At 40.8% G+C, this 23,192-nt stretch overlaps 1 protein-coding gene across 5 annotated transcripts in view; it reads left to right on the forward strand.

Annotated features, from left to right (window-relative positions):
* SHANK2 (SH3 and multiple ankyrin repeat domains 2) overlaps positions 1 to 21,817 on the forward strand; it is a 359,705-nt gene extending 337,888 nt beyond the window's left edge. For all 5 annotated transcript variants that reach the window (XM_054827796.1, XM_054827797.1, XM_054827799.1 and 2 more), the window contains 3 exons: positions 582 to 693; positions 1,808 to 4,220; positions 15,114 to 21,817. In XM_054827796.1, the coding sequence (XP_054683771.1) occupies positions 582 to 693; positions 1,808 to 4,220; positions 15,114 to 15,687 (3,099 nt within the window). In that variant the 3' untranslated portion in view covers positions 15,688 to 21,817. The remainder of the gene's footprint in view (positions 1 to 581; positions 694 to 1,807; positions 4,221 to 15,113) is intronic.
* The last annotated feature ends 1,375 nt before the right edge of the window (positions 21,818 to 23,192 follow it).

The raw sequence follows: 23,192 nt of genomic DNA on the forward strand, positions 1-23,192 counted from the left end.
AATTAAGGCTATTCTAAGAGGCAGAAAACAAATGGTTTTGTGATGACCTACAAGAAGGAGGGACAGCTGAGCGCATTGGGATTCAGGCGGCGTTCCTCGGTTCCTAGCTGAGATGCTGACTGCCAGCCTAACCTTGCGCAAGACACCCTGAGTCTGTGCAAGAGCGGGTCTGTTCTTCAGAAGTGAGGAGAGCATACAGCTCGGTGCAGAGTGAACGTTAATACCCATGCAGTGTGTGGCTAGGTTTTTTTGGAATTGAATGAGACAAAATGCAATTGCTCATGCTTCGTTTTTTTCTTACAGCACACAAAATGTGCTGGAAACTTAACATATTGCCTTGTAAATAATTTCAACTAACTCCACTTACAGCTGTTGTCATTTTAATGACATGTAAATGAAGCCTAGCCTTCCCTTTCTTTTCACCTCCTCCTCAAAATAATAGCAAATTTGTTACTTTCCATAAGAATTCTAAGTAAGAGAGATAGTGGATTAGCAGATATGACAGATGAGTTATTTACATGTGAGAGAAAGACTTGCATGCTTTAATGCTTGTGGGGTTTTTTGTTTGCTTTTTTTTGTAGTCCATGTATGAGAGACAGGGTATTGCTGTGATGACGCCCACTGTACCAGGGAGTCCTCAAGGTCCTTTTCTGGGTATACCTCGGGGTACAATGAGAAGACAAAAATCTATAGGTAAAATGCTTCTCATGTATAGTTTGCTTGTGCATTAATCACATAACTTTGCTTCTTTCTTAAAGCATATTTCTGCAGCATCTTTGCTTAAGCAGTGAATGACTGTTTAATTTTTGTACAAAGTTCATGGAAAAAGACGTTTGTGTGTAAAATGCTGTAATTTCCACAATCTGCTTTGGTGGCAGTAGGCAAGTATTATAGAATTATAATTTAATTCCTTTCTTTAGAATGTTCCCTCTAACAAGGAAAGGCAGTGAGAAGGGAAAAAAAAAGATCAGTACAAGTCCTTTGCGATGCATTACCTAGGGCAAAATGTTATTCATTTTTTCTTTGCTATTGAGGGAAGAGTGTTGCACTGCTGTGTAGTCTACAAAGGAATCCCTATTGATCAAATGTAATAATATTCACCTATTTTTCATTCCAAATGATGACAACAGGTGATTTCACAAAAGAGAAGAAAGAGGAGACCAAATTTGGACTTGCTTTGTTCTTCGTGGTAATTTTAAAAGTGTCATTTATCAATTTAGAAATGTATTATGCTGATGTAAAATTAGCATCTGAATTATCTCAATATTATCCAGTTTATTTATGTTAAAAGCTGTATTTGTAATAATATAGTGTCATCTTTTGAAATGAACCATTATGATTTTTTTCCCCCAATAGAATCTTCACAGTCCCTTTGCTAAGTTTCAAACGCATCTTAAAAATTCATTAGGTTTCTAAGATGCGTGATTGTATGCATTTAGAGAGTGCTAAAGCGAGGCATAAGCTACTCTTCTACACAGAATGTCTTCCCTGTTCAATAATTTTCAAAGAAAATGTGCTTCTCTACAGCTACCTTGATGATACATAAAACCAAAACATTTGCCTACACATCAATGATTAGTTTAATTAAAATTCTGTAGCATCCTTTTTAATTCTGGCATCTGGGTCTCTGGAAGTGCAACAAGAAAAATGCTTATGGTAGGAATCAACCAAAGACCTCTTTTGTAATTTTGCATATGCCTCATGCCGTGTGAAATGCACCCTGGCATTTTAGGTTGGATACAGAAATAATACAGTATGAGGGATCCCGGTGGAAGACAGTGTTTTAAATATACTTTCTGATTTTTAGGAATAACAGAGGAAGAACGACAGTTTTTGGCTCCTCCTATGCTGAAGTTTACCAGAAGTCTTTCAATGCCTGACACCTCCGAAGATATCCCACCGCCGCCACAGTCCTTACCTCCTTCACCACCACCACCTTCTCCCTCTCTGTACAACTCTCCCAAATCCCCGACGTCAAGGAGCTATGGAACTATTAAACCTCCATTTAATCAGAATTCAGGTTCAAAAATTTCTTTGGTTAGGCCTGAGAATGTGGGGACAATGATAAGGGACAAAGGGATCTATTACAGACGAGAACTGGACCGATACTCTCTGGACTCTGAAGACCTGTACAGTCGGAGTGCCGCATCTCAGGCAAATTTCAGGAACAAGAGGGGTCAGATGCCAGAAAACCCATATTCTGAGGTTGGGAAGATTGCAAGCAAAGCAGTTTACGTGCCAGCCAAACCAGCGAGGCGGAAGGGGATGCTGGTGAAACAATCCAATGTTGAAGACAGTCCGGAAAAGACCTGCTCTATTCCAATCCCAACAATTATTGTGAAAGAGCCGTCCACCAGCAGCAGTGGGAAAAGCAGCCAAGGGAGCAGCATGGAAATCGATCCCCAGTCTTCAGAGCAACCCGGGCAGCTCCGACCCGACGATAGCTTAGGTGTCAGCGGTCCGTTTGCAGCAGCCATTGCTGGAGCAGTGAGGGACAGGGAAAAGAGGCTGGAAGCAAGGCGTAATTCTCCAGCCTTCCTTTCCACAGACCTAGGAGATGAGGATGTTGGGCTAACACCACCAACACCGCGTATGAGGCAATCTAAATTTACCGATGAAGCAATGTTTAGCAGTGAAGATGGGTTTAGACAGCTTATGTCACCATCTCCGATTCCCGCACCTAGAGAGCCTGAAAATCTTTTTAATAGCAGTGAACCCAGCAATCAAAGTGATTCAAGGACATTAAACACTTCGTCCAAAACGAAAGGTACTGAAAACGGTACAGTGGCAGCTAAGTCCACGAATGCATCCAGCTCAGATAATTACGTTCACCCGGTCACAGGAAAGCTATTAGATCCAAACTCACCGCTAGCCCTCGCTCTCTCTGCCAGGGACAGAGCCATGAAAGAACAAACACAGCAGATTCCAGGCAAAGGAGACGCTGTTAAAGCTGACCTTAATAAACCGCTTTACATCGATACAAAGCTGAGACCCAATATTGAAACGACTTTTCCTGTTACTGCTACTGTCACTAGGCAAAATACTCGTGGCCCATTGAGACGGCAGGAGACAGAGAACAAGTATGAAACGGATGCAGGGAAAGAAAAGAAAGCTGAGGAGAAGAAAAACATGTTGATAAACATTGTGGATACTTCGCAGCAAAAGTCAGCTGGCTTGTTAATGGTTCATACCGTGGACACAGCAAAGTCAGATGATACGCCCGAAGATGAAGAGGAAAAGAGAGCTCAAATGGAACCGAACCCCGAAAACTCCCCGCCAGAGAGGCCGGAGGGGAGCGAGGAAGCGGAAAGTGAGCTGAACGTGCCTCCTGCGCCTGAGCCACCGGCATCTCCCTGCAAAACCATCGTAGCAGCGAGCTCTGTCGACGACCCTGTCATCTTGCCGTTCCGCATCCCTCCGCCACCCTTAGCATCAGTTGATATCGATGAAGAGTTTATTTTTACTGAGCCACTACCACCCCCCTTAGAGTTCGCCAACAGCTTTGATATCCCCGACGACCGCGCAGCTCCCGGTTCGGCTCTAACGGACTTGATTAAGCAAAGAAAAAACGGCACGCCTTCACCCGCGCCATTTGCCCCCAGCCAGTCAACAAATTCCTTAGACAGTAAAAAGCAAGTGGGTCTTTCAAACTGTTTGCCTGCCTCCTTTCTGCCACCCCCTGACAGCTTTGATAACGTCACTGACTCTGGGATTGAGGAGGTAGACAGTCGAAGTAGTAGTGACCATCACTTAGAGACAACCAGCACTATCTCAACGGTGTCCAGCATCTCTACCTTGTCCTCGGAAGGGGGTGAGAACGTGGATACTTGTACAGTCTATGCAGATGGGCAAACATTTCTGGTGGACAAACCCCCAGTACCTCCTAAGCCAAAAATGAAGCCCATAATCAACAAAAGCAATGCACTTTACAAGGATGCGCTAATTGAAGAAACTGTAGACAGCTTTGTTATTCCTCCTCCCGCTCCGCCCCCACCTCCGATCAGCGCGCAGCCCAATATGGCTAAAGTTGTTCCCCAAAGGACATCTAAGCTATGGGGTGATGTGACGGAGGTGAAAAGCCCAATTCTCTCAGGCCCAAAGGCTAATGTTATTAGTGAATTGAACTCAATACTCCAGCAAATGAACAGAGAGAAATCCTCAAAGCCAGGGGAAGGATTGGAGTCACCTACTGGAACAAAAACTGCAAGTCTCAGTACAAGGTAAATGTAATTAACCAAATAATTTTCTAATAAAGACTTGATATTTTTCCATCCCTTCACTAACCTCCCCCGTAAATCGCATAGCTTAAAGAAGAATGTACTCTCTATTGTACATACATTTGCTTAATGAATAATCTGTGACAAACAATTTTACAGCAGGGAAGAATTTCCAACATTGCCAGTGCTTCTGTAATCTACACCATAGAATAGGAGCTTTCTCAGTCTTCTCCCACTTCAAAGACAGTTTCCACAAACCTTCCAGTTGTTTTGATGTGAGTGAGGTTTAATTTTAGGTAGTACTTTTCTCTTAAAAAAAATTTCTATATTGTGGTGATAATTTAATTTTTCTTCAGTCTCATAACTCATTTTGGCTTCAGACAGGTAAAAAAGTGGCTTTGCCTAGGCTTAATTCACATTCACTGGGTGACATCATTTGATTCATGCTGATACTGCTTTATCATGAAGATTAAACCTATCTTAGAAAAATCACTCATTGAAATCACTTTGCACTATTCATGTGATCACTAAAAAGTTAATTTAGCATCTCTACCGCTTAGTATTATGGGTTTGAAGTTGTGCACGCTTGTTAGTGAATAGTCTCTGATGTTTACACGTTCAAGGATGTGGCTCATTTCTCCCAACAGCATCATCATCCCTGGTAGTGCAGTGCAATACGTTTGCGTAAGTGGTTTGAGAAAGGTACTTAAGTGCTAAGTAACTTACTACCAATCAGACACCATTGGGTAAAGGTACAAGTAATTGTGTAGTCATATGTGTGTGGAATACGGATATATCATGAAATCCACGCTTATGAAAAGAAAGGTGATTTTGTTAGTTTTATTGAGAGCCTGAGGTATTTCACTTTGTGGTGTGGAATGGTTTGGCCTTACATACGGCACTTAAATGTACCTTTTACTGCAGGATTGCATATTGTTTGGCCCAGACTGCTCCATAGAAATCCATTTTTTTGCAGAAATGCAGTGCTGACTTTGTTTTTACAAAAAGATACCATCTAAGCAAATTTTACTGGAATATTCTAACTTGGCCTTTGAAAAGCTCCCATTCTTTGCATGCATAAAGATAATTTGGGTTCAGGGGAAGGGTGGCTCTGTTAATTGCAAATGATTGCTCGTTCAGGAAACAGTGTGATCAAAAGGCTCAGAGTCAGGTAGTTATATTATTTCCTGCAAGATAGAAGTTGTCAATCTGGTGATAAGGAGGTACGGAGGTTATACAATTTTTAGAATGAAGAGATGGAAGAAAAACACTGAAATTCTGGAATTCCTGTCAGTGGCACTGGACTAAGTGGAGTAGAAATTGAGTTGTCTGTACAGGAAAAGTTTAATACACACCACAAAAAATTACAATGAAGACTGTACAAGAAAAACAATATATACTGGCTGCCTGATGAAGACAGTATTTAAACAAAGTTAGCACAGTAACTGCACACTACACATTTGAGAATACCTCAGGCAAGCATAAAACCAATACTCGCACAAAAAGCTTCGATTTGCATAAGTCTTGTCTCACAGATGACTCAGTTTCATATTATTTTTCTTATGTCTTCAAGACCACTATTTTTGTTAGAGCTTGATAAGCCATATGAACATGTTGTCTTGTTAAGCCATATGAACATGTTGCCTCTAGCTACATATGTATAATATTATTTAGGATCTTTTCTATTTAAACTGATAGTTTTTTCCAGGTTATAGTAGAGATCTTTAGCATCCCTTTTTGATTAGAAAATAACTGAGACTAGCAACTACAGTGTACTGTAAATATGTCAAAGTATTATCATTACTGAGGGAAATGAAAAGCCGAAGCAAATAGATCAATCTTTTTTGTGAAAAGACATTTAAACAGGTATAAAGGCTGGAAAAAAAATTTAAAAGTACTGTATCACTTCATTGGAGAAAAGCAAACTATGATGTAAGCAAGAGTAATTCCATAAATGTTACATTTTAGACAAAGATCTGACTTGGACAGTGTTAGAAGTTATGTCGCTTTTCTGTCCTTTAGCTTTTTTAATTCTTATAACTCAGCTTTGGCAAATTACATAATCTTCACTGTGGTATACAGAGACTCGATTTGGAAACAAAACCATGCAAAGCATTATTTCAGTGGGCCTCAAATCCTACTTCTTTCCTGAAAAGTAAACCCCAAAGGGTGTCTTTACAAACTAGAGAGAGGATCTTGGGATATAACAATACCGAAAGACCTATGAGGTAATAAATAAGAAAAGTTGACAGTGGCATAGAGCAGCAAAACTCTTGGCTGCCGTTTGGCTGTGGAAGAAAATGACACCTCCACAGAATTCCCGGTGGGAACAGAAGGTAAGAGGGCTGTATTTTGTTTCCTTCTCTTTTCAACACTGATGGGATTACGTTATTTTTTAATTGAGCTCCAGAAAACTAGGTGAATTGAAGATACTAAAAAAGATCAGAAAAGGTTACTCAGGATTTCTTTTTTAAGCTAAGTAGTAGATCAGAGACAGCAGAAGAGATCCAACTGTCTACAGATCTGGAAAGTATGTTTTAGAAAGTGCTGCGGGCAATTCCTTTTCATCTTAACAAGAGTGAGACAAACTGAGAAGGTGACTTGTGCTCCAGTGGGGGCTGGTGAGGTGGTGTCTGCCTGGCTGCCCCTGGAGCAAGGCTGGCACCTTCCCTCTCCTGAGCTTCACTTTTCCCAGGGGCGGATGAGAAAGGGTTGATTTCTGAACTCGATAAAGAGCGTGGAAGAGGGAGCAAAAGGCTAATAGCGAAATTTATCACAGCGGAGAAAATGCTCTGATTTCTTTTTGTTGCGCTATGTATGTTTATGTCCTGCACTGTCTGCTTTCAGTTTCCATTCTGGTCTCAGAGGTGCCTGCATAAAAGCGAATGGATGCATGATAAATGCTTCCCAGATAAAGGCAATTTTTTTACTGCTTTTACTCCTGCCTTATCTTTTAAAAAGTTAAATAAATTACAGCCTTTCTAGCCCAATTGCACGACTGACACAATTTTTTAGAAAGCTGTCAAATATTATGACCAAGGAATACCTCTTTGCCAAAATTCCAAGTATTAAAGCTAATATTTAAATTTTAAAGCTAAAATTCTTAGTTTCTTGATTTTTTCTTAATACTGTAAAGCCTAGGACAACCAGTTGTCGAGCTTGTAGCCCTTTTCTGTGAGGTATCATTAGAAAGGGAGCAAGGAAGTTTAGCTCATGGAAAGCAGGGTTTCTGCTAAATTAAAGAGCAACTCGTTACCTCTGCTAAAGGAAAAGCAATAAAAAAATGAGTGCGCCTGTTCATATCCTTCAGCCAAAGAGAAGTATTGGGAAGCGTTATAAATAGGAATGTTGTTCACAGGCTCGCTTGGGTTATGTTCACAGCACTAGCAGCCTGATGAAATTAAAAATATATATTTCCTCATTGTGACATATATGAAGTTATAGCCCAGACAGCAATCCTAAATATCACTGGGAGTTGCTTTTGCAGAGCTGGTAGACGTACGATTGTAGTTCACTCATGGCAATTGCTCTGTTAGGGTAGCATAGGGCTGAATTAAGTTGCAGATAGTTGGGTAATGGCTTGCCACAGAAACCCATAAAAATATCTTCTTTCTATGTTTTTGATAAATGAGAATTAGGAAGAGATTGTTCTACGGTACTGAGCAGCGTTTCTCTCTCCATTATTACATTAAAAAATGACCTTGGACTTTTTTTCTCTGCACATTGGTTTGGCAATAATTTTACACGGTGTATTTATAGTTTTCCGTGGTTCTTATGGAAACACCGAGTTTCAAGATTTTTAAATAGAGCATGGAAACATTTGACTGGAAACCATCTGCTTCTCAGCGGCAGTGACCAGCCGTGGGATAGGAAAAAGGAGACTGGGAGGGGAAGGAAAAAGAGGAAGAAGCAAAAGGATGTGCTTGCTTACTTTGTACTAATAACAGCACAATTAAAAGGTTTGATCAGAAGGTTCTAGATCAGAGTTAATCCCACTCCCGATTTTGGCCATCAAAGAAATATTAAGAATTTAAATTTAAGAAATTTTGGACATCAGTCCTGGTGATGGAGTTTTTTATCTGGTCTATCCAGGTAGTCAGGCCATAACATCCAACCGTCACATCCTCCATTTTTTGCCCATCCTTCCTTACAGAAAAAGTTGAGGGTGTTTGGGTACGGGGCTCCATCTGACCCCAATACGCAGCGCTAAAGCCCCGACGATGCGCTCTGGTCGCCATCCCCATTTCCGAATTTGGATATACACAGGTACGGAGATGGGAAAACCCAGCCTGGGAGAGCCCCGCGGCTTGGCAGGTGATGCTTTGCCATCAGGAGGACGGGCCATGTCACGGCGGTAGCGACCACGATGCCATAAATATAGCAGTGCTATAAATTCACCTGAGGGGCTACTGACTTTTATATGGAGCTGATAAAAGAAATGGGGAGAAGACTAATGCAGGGGTTTTTATCAGGTTAAGGGAGGAGTGCTCGCTCTGTCTGTGAACCCAGCAGTCGCTTAGCAACATAATGATCAAGTGCAAAGCCTGCGAGATCGACTGAATAATGTCAGCGTGATTAACGCAGAATAGACCCAGTGGCTGCGAAGGAGAAGAAACACAGCCCCCCGTGAAAACAGCATCCTTCCACCACGACTCCAGTGTATTCATAAGGGATAATGAACAGCAACCGCTGCTGCTCTCTGCCATCACCATACCAAAGTGCTCGGTAGCTTTGCCACAGGGAGGAACAATTTCTATTTCAAAGGGTGCTCATGTCCCCGGCTGCGTTTGCGCAACATCCTCGCGGCTTCTGTGGCAGGTTGGGCGTCACTCCTGGTAGTGGGAAATGCTCATTATAAATGTGGGAGTTATGGAGGATGCTTACCCCTGCAGGATGAGCTCTCTAGGAAAGATAACCTGTACTGTGTCGGCGTAGCAGATTTTAAAAGTGAAACTGCCTATGGCCAGGGGGTTTGTCCATCTCTGAATTTTTTTTATGACTATCTGGAAAAGTTCCCATTTTTTGTTCCACAAACAGGTAAGGCAGAACTGAACTTAGAAGCGAGCCCTGCATAGGGACTGATCCTACGTTTGGTTTATTGTAAAAGTGTGTCTGGATTTTGCAGATTATGAAACACGTATCTCGTGGGATAAAAATTCTCAAGCCTTGATTTTTCAGTTCACTGCTGTCCCATTAGACTCATTTCATTTCGTTAAGCGTTTGTCAGCCGATTTCACAGGATTGCTTGCTTTGTCAGTAATTTTTGCAGTGTTTCAGTCATTCCATTTTGTCATTTTTATTTGCTGTCATGACTGCTGTTGTCAGAAGAGGGTCATGCTGAAGTGCCATGAAGTAAGTGACGACTGTAAAGCGTAGAGTATTCTATATGTTGTACATTCTGCTTCTTTTTAATGCTCGCTCACTGTTACTGCATTTTAGTGATTTTGGTGTTGACTTTGTTACAGAGTGCAATGTGGATTAGATCATCCTAATCCAGAAATGGTAGCCATTCTAAAACCAGAAATAGGATGTCATCTCAAACTGAAATAAAAGCCACTTTCATCAGACAAGTATTCAGCAAATGTTTTCATAACATGAGCATGTAAAACCAGATTCCTCAACTTACGTCCGAGCACTGAAATAAGGGGCATGGTTTTTCAAATGTGCCCAAATTCCGATGGATTTTTGGAGGGTGTTTTGAGGGGGAGGTGGAGGGGTGGGGAGGGATGGTTAGTGCAGTTTTACATATCTATGGGAGGTTAAAAGTAAAGACAAAGAAGCCCTCAAATAATCAAGCTCTGCTGCAGTCGCCACTGTCAGTTGTTCCTCCTTGGAAGCTGTGGGATTTCCCCCTCTCTCCTTCCAGCCTCCCTTGACCTTTTTCCCTGCAGCTCTCCAAGGAGGGAGGGTGAGGCCTCCTGGCCCTCTGCCCCCGTCAGCACCATCCCCTTACTGCTGGTTTCCAGATGTTCATGCTATTCGCATGGAAACTGTTGTTCTTGACCAGATTCCCACAGACCTTAATGATCATTCTTCACTCCAACTGAACGGCATTACTTGCAACAGACACTAACCGTTTCTCAATTCTTCTCACTAAAATAACACTATGATGAGAAGCTCCGTATCCTGCCAGTCATCACATCAGCCCTCGTTCTTAATCTTCCCCCAAAACAGACAATGATTGTCTTACTTTCCTACCATAAAATTTTCCTTTGACGATCTAAAAATAAAGTGAAAATATTATAAGAGAGGGATGCAAAGTTTTTTAGGGTTGTGTGTTCCCAGAAAATCTGTAAAAAGTTAATTTCTTGCAGTACCTCTGCGTAGGGACTCATTTTGCTCATTGGTTCTCTCGGTTGTTAAGATTTTTTTCTTCTCTGACACAATGCAAGAGCTTTGTCAGAAACAGCAAGTCTTTTGGCAAGTTGCAGGATAAAACAGCTCCCGTGAGAGAGTAACGGTTTTTTTGGTTTTTACATGGGAGGCTCCTAGGAGCTGTTGCAGCGTGCCATCTTTCACCCATTTGCCTCTGATACTAAGTTAACAGTAAATTTGAATCCTGCAAATCTAATTCAAAATTTAAAAGAACTTCTTGCCTACAAGCTGTGTTCATGGCTTTTATACTTGGAGGCTGCATCGTTGTGAGATAGGAATTATAGATTGTGATTTTAATATGAGGCAACGTAATGGACGTTGCAATCAGTGCAGTCTCACAGCAGCAAATGTTTATAAATTGCTACCATATGCTGATTCTAATAGAGCAAATTTTATTTAAAATAATTATCAGACTTTTCACCTTTTTAAAATGAAATTTGGGTTTGGGCAGGTTTAATAAGGATTTAATATGTTTAGTGTAACAGATGATCAAATAAGGCAGAAGAAATTGCTCTTATTAAAAATCTGGAAAACCCACAACACAACACAAACATGCCTGCTCTCCAGCTGGAATGCACTTGCTCCTTATTGATCAGGGTACCAATCAACCGGAAAATGCAAGACAGCTGACGGTTTCAAGGCTGTATCTGCATCACAGATTGTATGGTAGAAGTTATATATTATAATTTAGCATGCATAGGAGTTACACAAATATGCGTGCTTTTTTCCCTTGGGTTACAGTTACAGTGCAGCAGTCTCTATTGCATGCTGGAGTTGATGTGGCAGGTGAAAGAGGGAAAAAAGAAAGGGGAAAAATGAAAATTGGAATTAAAAGACTTTACACTGGAAGCCTGGAAATGCAACCGTGGGCTTCAGCAGACTTGCATGACCTTCACGAGAGCTGTGCCTGTGCTGTGAAGGCTGCGGAGCTGACAGCAGAGCCGGCTGAAGCACAGCGGCTGCGAACCGAGCACAAACTCAGTTTTGCGGGTTTGCCAAAGAATTTTGCGGACGGCAGTGACCTCAGGCTGCTGTGGTTAAGACTGGTCCTAAACAGGACCACTGTTGCAGCAGTGGGGACAGACTTGTCCGCGTTCCCAAGCGTGCAGGAGAACAAACAGCTTTCTCGAAGAAGGTGTGTTGCTCTAGGATTAAGGCTGTTAATGTTAATGAAGTGCTCTGAGCTTTCTGCTGAAAGGATTAATATTTATAACAGCTTGAGTACTGATGTGGCTATAAACTGAGCTGGTATTGAAACCTCATTAATCAGCTAAACCACAAAATTTTCTTATCGTTGTTCCAGAGTCGTATTTTAATAGTCAGTAGTCCTGAACCTACGGCTTGAAAAAAGCGAGATGCCCACAGATCTTTTAATATTGCTTGTAGCCACGCGAAGCCATTATGTTGATCGAGGCCGACAGAAAGCAAAGTACAACGGTGCCAGAATTTCTTTGCTCACCCAGTATTACTGCCCGTGGGTCTGAGAAGGTTCGGTAACGCTAATCTAAGGAATACCTAAAATAAGAGCACACAGTTTACTTTTGGGGGTTTTGTTTTAGTGGCTTAATATACCTTCTTTAAAGGAACAGTGACAATGATTTCCTGAACAAGGCTGGGCAAGGAGTCTCTGAACTATACAGAGAAGCAGCAGCAAAAGCGAGTTACAAAGCAGAAGGTGTACACCGAGCCTGGCGTGGTCAGTCCAGTGGCGGAAGGGATGGTTCAGCATCTAGCGTAAGAGAAGATGGATTTTCATCATCCATTTGATATTGCCACAACGGGTGTGACTACAAAGCCGTAACATCTAGTATTTGCAAGACTGGAAAGTTAAGTAAAAGGGTAATTGCAGGTAAAGGGATAGGGAACCATTTCCACAAAACTCATCCTGCTCTTCTCGCAATCACTAGGACAGCATTATCCCAACCTTTTTCAAAGCAGGTTTTTTGTTGATTTAAAATTATATCATGCCTTATTAAAGTGTACGAGACTCGTAATGCCAAGCTAAAGTAGGGAGAAATAACTTGTTCCCCTTTAGTAGAATTTAATAGTTTCTTGCCATAGACTTTTTATTTGTAAGAATGCTTAGCTTCAATCCTGGAAGACAATGAAAGCCATTAAGCTCCAAACAAATCACAGGAAACACTCAAAACCTTGCCAAGTGTTTCCTTTCTTTGTTAAATTACAAAGACGTAAGTGCTAAAAGTATTGTTCCTACTGTGTTTTAAGTGAAGTGCCGATCTTTCAACCCTCAGAAAGATCCCCCTGTTCCCACTGAAATATATGGAACCATTTGTGGGAAATCAGTGGGACCGCTCATGTGAATAACATGTACGGTCTCCAAAAAGTTAATCTGAGTGCATTTCTAATAACACGGTATTGGACTTTTATTTGAATGAGACTGGCTGTGACACGAGTGTGCTCTGACTCTTGGCGTAGCAGTGCCGTAGGTTACCCGATGTCTAGATTTGTTAATCACGTGCCAAAGCCCCAGGTGCGATGCAGGGGGTATGTAGCTAACAGGGCTCACCGCAGCCAGCGGCAAACGAAGGAGACACTGAAGAAGGTCTCCAGTTCGGTACTACCAGGACTGCAGTAAGGCTCAGACGCGAGAAAGGGATTTATAGCCCGTTTTCACTGCCTCAGGGGAGCTTCATTTTGGTAATGGATGAGTACCTCACAGGGGGAGTGGGTTAGAGGAGGAAATGCTGGTACCATCATCTTTTTATTTAAAATTTTAACCACTCTTCTACTCAGGACGTGGGTGACCAAAGTCATCACTCCCTACCATGGGTGTTCTCAATGCCATTGCACTGGGGAGCAGACCCAGTGAGCCAGGAAAACCCTACACGCTACACCCTCCTCCCCAGCAGCTGCGGTACTCCGCAGGAAGGAGCAAAGCCGTCGCGATTACCTAGGGCAGAGGAGCAGGAGAGGGCCTCTCATTTTTAAAGTGGATCTAGTGGTGAGGGACATACCTCAGAGAGAACAGATGTGGGTTTTGACCCCTGCTGCGTGCATCATTTTTGGTACTTCATCTGGTGGCAGTTAACACAAAATCCTCAAGCAGTGACTTAGGAAGAGACCGTAGTTTCTTTCATAACAGCACTTTAAATATGGGGGCTCCAGAACCACGCTCCTTCTTTGGCTCCGTAAGATCTTGTCTGCGCAGTGTTGAGCCCGCACTATTAATGGAAGCAGTTATATCTGACATCGTGCGCCCAAGTCACCGTCAGTTCTGCCCAGGCATGACGGGTCAGTCCTGGGGGTGGTCTGGCACCCGGATGCAGAGGCTTCAGTTAAGATCTGGGTTAGAAATCTAACTACGGCATCCTCCAGATCGTCCTCTGGAGTCTGTGGCATCGCTTCAAGGATAAATAAATCTTTCCTTTGGTCTGGAAGTGCCTGAACTTAGTTGTCTAAAGGTTCTCCTTGTCGGCAGGGTATTTTAAAAGTGAAAAACTCTGCAGGTTAAGGCACCCAAGGGTTCACTGGAAGATCCTGAAATGTGCACGGTGACTGGCAGAGTTTTCTCGTGAGAAGTAAGGGCTGTGAGCTTAAGCATTTTATGATACAAACAGACCTGAACCTGGATCTTCTGCTTCTAAATTTGTTCTATAGCCACTAGACAAAAGCAGACTCGTCTGCTCCCTCACCCACCCTCTCAGCCTCGGCATCAGAGCAAGTTTCATGCCTGCTTGGGTTGTAATCTGAAATTTCCTTTAAGCAAGAGATAGGTGCCAGTGACTTGATCACAACTGCATCACCTCTGGGCATGCACAGTAACAAGCATTTTGTCTCCTTAAGTTTTATAGTCTGACTGCCAAAGTGTAATTTCTGTGTTGAAGGAAATGGGCACGGCAGTTCTCTGATGAACCTTAGAAGGACTGTTTCATTTTTAAAGCACAAAAAGGCCAGCTGAACAGAAAAGGAAATGAGAGAAGCTTGTGGAGCATGTTCTGTGAACAAATGGGAATACAAACACACCCCCAAATACAAACGTGACGTAAAATTCACTGAGTAGATGCCCAAAGATCCAAAATCCAATGCTTCTGATACTTCCCATAACTACTATTATTACATTATCTAATAGTGTGTAAAACTGGTAGGTTAAAACTGAAATGAAGGATCCCACCCCTCCATACGACAACAGGAAGATCCACTTCTGATTGCACTTCATAGGGAGCACAACGTGCCCGTGTGCTTATGCCACTCAGCCTTTCTCATTTAGCCATGAGTTCATCTGCTGTAGCCTTAAAAAGGAAGAATGTGCTCTGGAAGGTGTTTTTCTGAACTGCTCACAAGCAAAGGTTTGGGTCTTTTTTTTTAACTATGGCTTACCATTGATGATTGTTTTATGGGAAAGGTTTAATGATACTGTCTTAGTACTTTTAACCTGCTATCGCTCGTTAAAAAATGAAAATATTCAGGCATTCCAAAGCCGTATTTACCACGTGTTGATATGGACAACCTTTCAGCTGGTGGCTGATATATCTAACTTTCCATGTCTGTTTGCAATTTCAGGAGCACGGAAGTCATGAGTACTGTCTCAGGTACACGAAGTACAACAATCACTTTTACTGTCCGACCTGGAACCAGCCAGCCGATCACACTGCAGAGCAGGTCCCCAGACTATGACAGTAGGACCTCAGGAGCAAGACATGCTCCAAGCCCTGTGGTTTCACCAACAGAGATTAATAAAGACATCATGCCTGCTCCTCTGACTGCTTCTGCTTCAGCTTCATCTCCTTCTCCAACTTTGTCCGATGTATTTAGCCTACCCAGCCAGCCCCCTTCTGGGGACTTATTTGGCTTGACCACAGGGCGCAGCAGGTCTCCTTCTCCCTCAATACTACAACAGCCAATCTCAAATAAGCCTTTTACAACTAAGCCTGTCCACCTGTGGACTAAACCAGATGTGGCAGATTGGTTGGAAAGTCTAAACTTAGGTGAACATAAAGAAACATTTATGGACAATGAAATAGATGGCACTCATTTACCAAATCTACAAAAGGAAGATCTGATAGACCTTGGAGTGACTAGAGTTGGGCACAGAATGAACATAGAAAGAGCTTTGAAACAGCTGCTGGACAGATAAGAATAGCTATTTTGCCTCACAAACTTCTGTTGATAACTAGAGATGGGCTGGTACTGAAATACCCCAAATGCCTTGTCTGTCTGCGAGTGCCAGCAAAATTGGGGGGAGGGGGGGAACAGTTTAATTCCTGGTACTCAGGTAATGCAGACTGTATGCTACATGCCCAAACGTAAATCTAAATATGTTACACGAGTGGGGCCATTTTATTTCAAAGTTGTGGGGAGATATGAGAGAGAGAGAGAAAATTGTTAACTTCAAAAATACTATCTCTTGATACTGCCCTTCTGCTGGAACCATTACACACCACTTTTCTTTCAATTTAAAGTTGCAAGCATTTCATTTTTTTATTGAAAAGCACTATAGTCTCTTCTTGCCATTCAGTCTCCAAGCAGGCTTCCTTCCCCAACCCTCAGTTCATTTTAAGAGGACAGAGTGCTTCATTACCACTCAAACCCATTTTTGGTAGTAGCAGAGGCACAATATTGAGACAGGTACCGGAGTTCATAATACTGGTTTTTTACTAGTTTAGCGCTCTGATTTGTTGGCAGTGAAGCTGGTTGTTCTGCTGGAATTAGTTCAAAGGTAACCTTGCTCTGTTTTACCTGGTATTTCTTTATTTCTGCAGTTATACTTAGCACTCTTCCAAGGTGGCAGAACAAGTTCAGTACATGCTCCATTGACTTGACCTGTAAGACGATGCAGACGTTGCATAGAAACCGAGGAGGAATGCACACTTAGAGGTACAACTAAATGAAGCTAGTTTGAACCTGAGACCCCCAGTTTTCAACCAGCTAAACTACTGCTAAGTCGCAATATGAACTCTACAAGCCAGTAAAAATTTGGGGTTATGTACAGACGCGTCTTTTGGACTTCACAGTCAGATACTCAAATATGCTGAACCCTGAGAGATGCTGTTTAATTCGGTGAGTGGTAAGTGCTTAGCTATTTTGAACGCCAGGCCCAGAAGGAATAAAAAGATAGATGAATGTTCCCGTTGAAGTCAGTGGGAAGGCTGCCAGTGTTTTAGGTGAGAGGGGCATTTCAGTCTCTTAGCAGAAATGGAAATGTTTCAGCTCATTAAAAAAAAAAAAAAAAAAAAAGGTAAAAAGGTAATGCCAAGACAGAAAGAGGTATCTAGTGTCTCAGCACGCACGTGTTCCAAGGGCCCGGAGAATTGGGTAGGTATCCAGTTCCTCGTTTCTGTTGCCGTTAACGGGTGTTGGCTTCTTGACAAGGACAGCAGGCTGAGCGCTTCGGGGGGAGCTGGACGCTGCCCGTCGGCCTCCGGCCGTTTCTTTGCAGGGCTGTGGGTGAGGTCGCGGGAGAGGCGCATGCACCACGCTAGAAACCGGGCGCCCGTGGCCGAGCGTGGACTGGGCGGTGGGGTAATACAGCTCAGGAGCTTTCCAGGAGACTTCGGTCAGCAGGGGGAAACACACAGATTTGGTTAATCTGACTATTTTTTTCTTTTTTTCCTTTTTTTTTTTTTTTAAAGTTAACAAGTCTCTCTCTGCATGTTTGAACTCCCCTTGTAATTAACACCTCTTAATATCTGTGAGTTTTGTAGGTCTTTATTAACATAATATTCAAGATGTTCGAGGTGGGTAAATTGTGTGTGGATGGCTAGACTGCCTACCTACCATACTTTCAGGTTCTCTTACATTTTGCAAGGTACCTGAACTTTCTTTCCTTGATATGGTCCTTGATATGGTCCAGCCTATCTCTAATTTTTTTATTGTGATTATTTTTGCTCACAAACAAGTGTCTAATTAGGTCTGCAACAGCCCTAGTATGAGTACATAAAGTTTAGCATTTTAAATATCTTTCTTTACTGCAAGTTTAAATAGTTGTACAGATAGTTTATAAGCACAATATTTTAAGAAAATAAGTGGCTGGTCTACTGGGCAGCCTTTGTGCCACTTCAGTGCTAGAAAGTTAAAAACAAAAAACAAAAAACAAAAAAAAAACTTTTGTGGTTTACTACTATTTCTGTGGAATAATTATAAAGTCTTGACCTTTTTAAAATCAACCTCATTTGGATGCATCGAAACCAGCAGAGCTGTGTTATATTTTCTATCTTTGCTAGAACTTCTACAAAGGAGGATAAATATTTCTTCAAAAGTGGTTATCGTTACCAATGCATTGGATACTCATAAAAAGCAACTTATTTAGCCTCCTGCCCCCTTTACGGAACAACAAATCTTTTGACTTAACATCTGTTACTACGCTATATTTGTATTTGAAAGTTCCAAGTAACCTTGTAATAAAAACCAAGTACTAAGGCATTTTACTTTCAAGAGTACTGAATTTTTCCATAGGTGGTGTAGAAAATGGCAGTTTCATTCAGATAGTCGATACAGGCAACTCGAGGCCATCAAATACTTTACGAAGTGTAAAAATGGTAATTTAGCCATCATTGTCTTCCATTTGGTGATATGACAGAATTCAGTAAATAAACCACTAATGCCATGCTCTTTTTTTTTTTTTTATTTCTTTGGGTACAGTTGATATTACCTCTATAATACGTGCCAGAAAATATATTAGAAAAATACGGTAGTAAAAGCAAATGTAGAAGTTGACTTTTAAGCTGCTTTTTTAATCACAACCTCCTTGTTGAATTTACATTGAACAAGTGCTGACATACACGGTAAATTCCAGTTTGACGGTAATCCCTTTCTTACCCAGGTGTGTTTCTTGCTCGTGTATCTTTTCAGGTACTGAGAGACTAGGTACGATACAATTAGTAGAAAAGAGGTTTGACGCATTAAAGAGCTAACAAAATAGTTTATTTTTACATTGTGTCTTAAAAAGGAAAGGTAAGGAGACCTGAGAGGACCTACTTTCACCACTAAAATACACCTCCGCCAAGACGAATTGGTCTCTAGCTCTGGGTGATGATTTTTGCTACAGAAAGCAATAGTAACAGATAACGACGTTGCCGCCGAGTATTTTCATCAGTCTGGAAATGTTGGGGGGGAGAAGACCCATTTATTTCCTGCTACTATGATAGTGAAAAACAAGGTGTTAGAGATCTATGAACTACGTTATGATATTCTGGGTTTTAGGATCAACTTTTGTTTATATACTGTAATTTAAATAAATTGCATTTACATGCCTAGTTTCTGTAATATTTGTGTATACAATACCAAAATCTTACAAGATGTAAATTGTGTATAACTGCACAGACTCCTTTCCCTAGGTGTCTGAGAACATTTTAAGTTTAATTCATATATTATAAAATGACTAGATGTGACTGTTGATTTACAGAATTTACATATCACAAAAGTTAATTATTTGTGGTACTTAAGTTAATAAAAATAGTGATTTTTTTTTCTTTTTTTCCTCAGTTCTTAAAAAGCATTACCCAGTTGATCTGGCGATGATTATGTGTATGAGCCACAAATATTGATAATTTTTCCATTACATTTTTTCTTTTCTTTTCTAGATATTAATATGTTTCTCGCTATAGTTTGTGTAACAACTTGTGTTCACGTTATCTATGTTGCTGTAATTTTTGTGCTTTAATTCCTCTTATTTCGACTGATTAAAAAAAATCAAGCTCCTGTAACTTGCACTTTTCCCCCATCCTTAATACTCTTGTATGGCAACCAAAATTACTGTAAGAAATAAATATAATATTGCACTAAGGTTGTGGTTCTGATTGCAAACAGAGAACACTGTCTGAATTTTTATTAAAAAAAAAAAAAGTTGCCAAAAAACTTGCAATCTGATGTTATTGAAAGCGCATAAAATGCTTTAACAAAATGTAGATAGAATTAAGGCAAAATAATTGACGTATTGTCGGGAAAAACATTTCCTTTTTATTTCTTCTTTTCGGTTAAAGCATTCTTCATGCCGAACATTAGTTCATTTACTGAATGTCAGATTCATGTTTGAAATTTAAGAAGTAAAAAATTTTCAGCAAGAGGTAGAAAAAAAAAATACATCTCTAGTTGCCTTAAGGCGGATTTCGAATAATTATTTCATTTATTTTTTTCTTGGCTGAGCGTGTGTGTGGGAATGCATGCTCTCAACTCAGCACTGCTGGTTGTAGAAGGGACTCGACTGGGGATCTGGTCTGCAATTTAATAAAGCACTGAAAAGTTTTTTTTGGGGGGGAGGACTGGAGTTTTTGGAGGGCAGAGCAGCTTTACGGAGGAGAAAAGGAACCAGTGTTCCTTATCAGACTTTGTGCATCTTGTGACTTAAAAAAAAAAAAAATGTACCAGCTGGGTATATTTGTACTGTGAATAAACAAGGCTTAAAAATGGGAAGAAAAAAAAAAAAGGAAACAATTCACATCTTTTGGCTTAATCTAAAAATTTGTCTTTCTATCTTGAAATGGTGATGCAATGAAGAATTTTTTTTATTTTCTAAGATACTGGAATAAATGCCTAGAACTGTTGCCACTTGGTTTCATGCGTTCCTTAACTATTATTCTCTTCTCAGATGTTGTTCTAGTTCATCATTTCTGTAGTTACCTATTATTTCTCTCATATTTTTCCAATGACAATTACTTGGCAGCTTTGTTTTGTTAAAAAAGATCCAAGAAAAAAAACCAGCCCTTTTTTATTATTTCAGGTATTGCGGCAATCCAGTGAGAAACATCTGTGTATCTAAATAAAGTCAGGTACTTACAGTGCAAAACAAAGCACGCTTTGCAATTGTCAATACTTTGTCGGTCGTAAAGAAATGAGAAGATTTGCTCATTGCTGTTGTAGCGCACATTGTACCAATGGGTTATGTTTTGTTTCGTTCTTGGTTTTTCTGTATTTTTCTGTATCTTTCTGCATTTAGTAGTCTTTCATTCCTTTTGGCCGAAACCATGAAAAAAAAAAAAAATAAAAAACCAAACCACCAAACCAACCAATAGCTATGATGGGCCATCCGGAATAGCACGATTGTAACAATTCTTCCGAACACGTGGTTTAAAAAAATAATGTACGTGCCTTATAATTTTCAACCTGGATCAACTACGCTGTATTTAACGTAAAGAGCTTTATCTTCAAGGTATGCTCGTACCTGACAAAAAGAGCTTGTAGCGCTGGGTTTTGACGTGAGAAGTCCATGTCGCTGCGTTAGGAAAAAAAAAAAAAAAAGGTTAGAAAACCCGAAATGATTTACATCTGATTTCGAAACCTTTTCAGCATTACGAGGCTGATTTGAAGTCCTCTACTCAAGTAAATGGGGGAGCAGGGGAGAAAAACTGAACCGAGACTGTTATTTTGGGTTTACTACCGTAGCCACTTGCTTGGTTCGTCGCGTAGGTGACATGTACTGTATTTCACGGACAAGGTAATAATGCTAAATAAACCAAGCGGACTTAGGCGCTCGGGTCTGAAACCAACCGGTTCTATCACGCTGACATCTAGTGGAATTTGATGGATGTAGTCTCAGAGCAATATAAGATCTTTTAAAATATGTATTTATTTTAAACGGTTGTCATTCTTTCTACAAGGAGTCATTTTAGCAAAGTTTTTTATTAGTGTAAGTTGGCCTGAATATTTAAGTCAGGAAAAAAAAAAAAAAAAAAAGGCTGACCGTATAATTACAGGAATTATACACTGAGTGAGAAATCTTTAAAGAACTGTAATGTGTGTTCCAGTTTGTATGTGGTTACGTTTTACCAATTTTATGTTTTGAATGTTAGCATCTCCATATGATCCTTCATCTGCATCAAGCATGGTTTTTAATGAGAATACAGGTTTTTTTTGTCTCCAGTGCTGCAAATCTTGGACTGTTTTGAACAATTTCAAACATTGCAATTTGATGAACAGCAGATATTTCAGAGCCGGACTGCAAAAGAGTGCAAGGTATTTAGGTTAGGAATTAGTTCGGAATAGCTCCGTGGGTTATTTTCCAGATGTACTTGCAGAACTGAAGTCTGGTTTCTCAAGTAAAATGTAAGGTTTTTTTCCTCAGGACTAACGCTAGAAGGAATACGTGCACGTGTGTGTGAGTTCTTGTACGCTTTTAATGTAAAGGTTCTCGGACAGCATTAGAAATCAATGTACACCTAGGACACCAGTGTTGCATGTGCTTAAAAATGTATTGGAATAAATGTCGCAGTGTACCTTTTTGCTTTGAAAAATCTGAAGAGAATACAATATACAGAAATCTTAAAATGTAATTCATGTTTTAATGGGTTATTTTCCACTGATATTTTTGCATTATCTAATTGTCTCTAATCTCCTAGCTTCCTTACATACTTAAAAGCAGTTTAAAGCAATTTCTTGTAACTTCTGGGAAAAAAAAAAAAAAGAAAAAAAGCCTTGGAATAGCTGAAACTGAGGTCTGGGGGAGAGGAGGTAACCTCTCAGCTGCACAGCCGTCTGACACCTTTGAGTCATGTTCCTTGAGGCTGTTCTTCTTCAAAGCAAATCCTGAGGGAAGCCTTGCCCCGTTGCCATGACGTAAGGGATTCACAGCTCCCTACGCGGGCGCTCCGTTGGCCATCATGAATTTTTGAGACCTGCCAAGCGTGGTACTCCTCACCGAACCAGCCCCCTAGAAGACATTTAGTGAGGAACCCTTGTGCCCATGTCATTCATTTCTTACTTGGTTTTTGACCTTGTTGGTGCACCTTGAGGTCTCGTTCGAAGCTGATACCAAACCTTTTAAGATGTGCAGTGGTGGAGTCAAGGTGAGAGCTCTAAACCTCTTATTAGAGAACAGATGGAAGGGTGGCTGAAACACTACGTGAAGTGTCATTTACTTTTGGGTCCACGCGCAGTGTTGAAAAAAATGAACAAAAATAACTTCTTTTATATCTGAACATCATCAAATTTGAGCTCAGCCTCCAATTGTGCACAAAATAATGTGATTAGAATTTTATTTTTTACTTCAAGCCATGCTGTGTCCCCTAGTCTCCTTTTGCTCTGGCTCAGCAACTTTCTTTCTTTACAAAGCAGCAGATGTTATTTTTTTTTTTTTTTTTACACGTGCAACATTCCGTCAGTCTATTTAATTTGCCTGTGAGATTTATAGGGAGCCAGTAACGATGACGTGCTGTACATTTCACCTGAGGTTATTTGAAATCTCTAACAATGCTGATTTTCTGCATTACACAGAAGAGCTGAAACAAGGGTAGGTGACTTCCAGAAGATACTTTGCAATTTTTAGAAAAGAAATTTCCTTTCAGAGCCAAATTCTTCACATGCTACGTGTATGCAAAGCAGATCATTTACACACCTTGCCTTTTAATCTGTCGTTTGCACATGTCCTCGCTCAAACGGGTGTTCTCAGATGGCCTCGGTACTGTTAGGGAATAGTCGCTAATTTGAGACCTGATACCATATTAACTCTTTGCGCTGATGACAAGGCTGGTTTATTCGCAGGGAAGATCAATATAGCGTATTATACGCTTGAAAGACCAGCGCAATGGAAACAGGGAAAATTTGCTTGTACAAAATGCACCGAGCGGGGGGAAAAAAAAATAAATCTCGCCATGACTCCATGGGACTAATCTGTTGGAGGCGACAGAAAGGAAGAGAAAACTTTGTCTT

The sequence above is a fragment of the Grus americana genome, chromosome 5 (assembly GCF_028858705.1).
Source record: "Grus americana isolate bGruAme1 chromosome 5, bGruAme1.mat, whole genome shotgun sequence".
In the NCBI taxonomy this organism is placed as follows: domain Eukaryota; kingdom Metazoa; phylum Chordata; class Aves; order Gruiformes; family Gruidae; genus Grus; species Grus americana.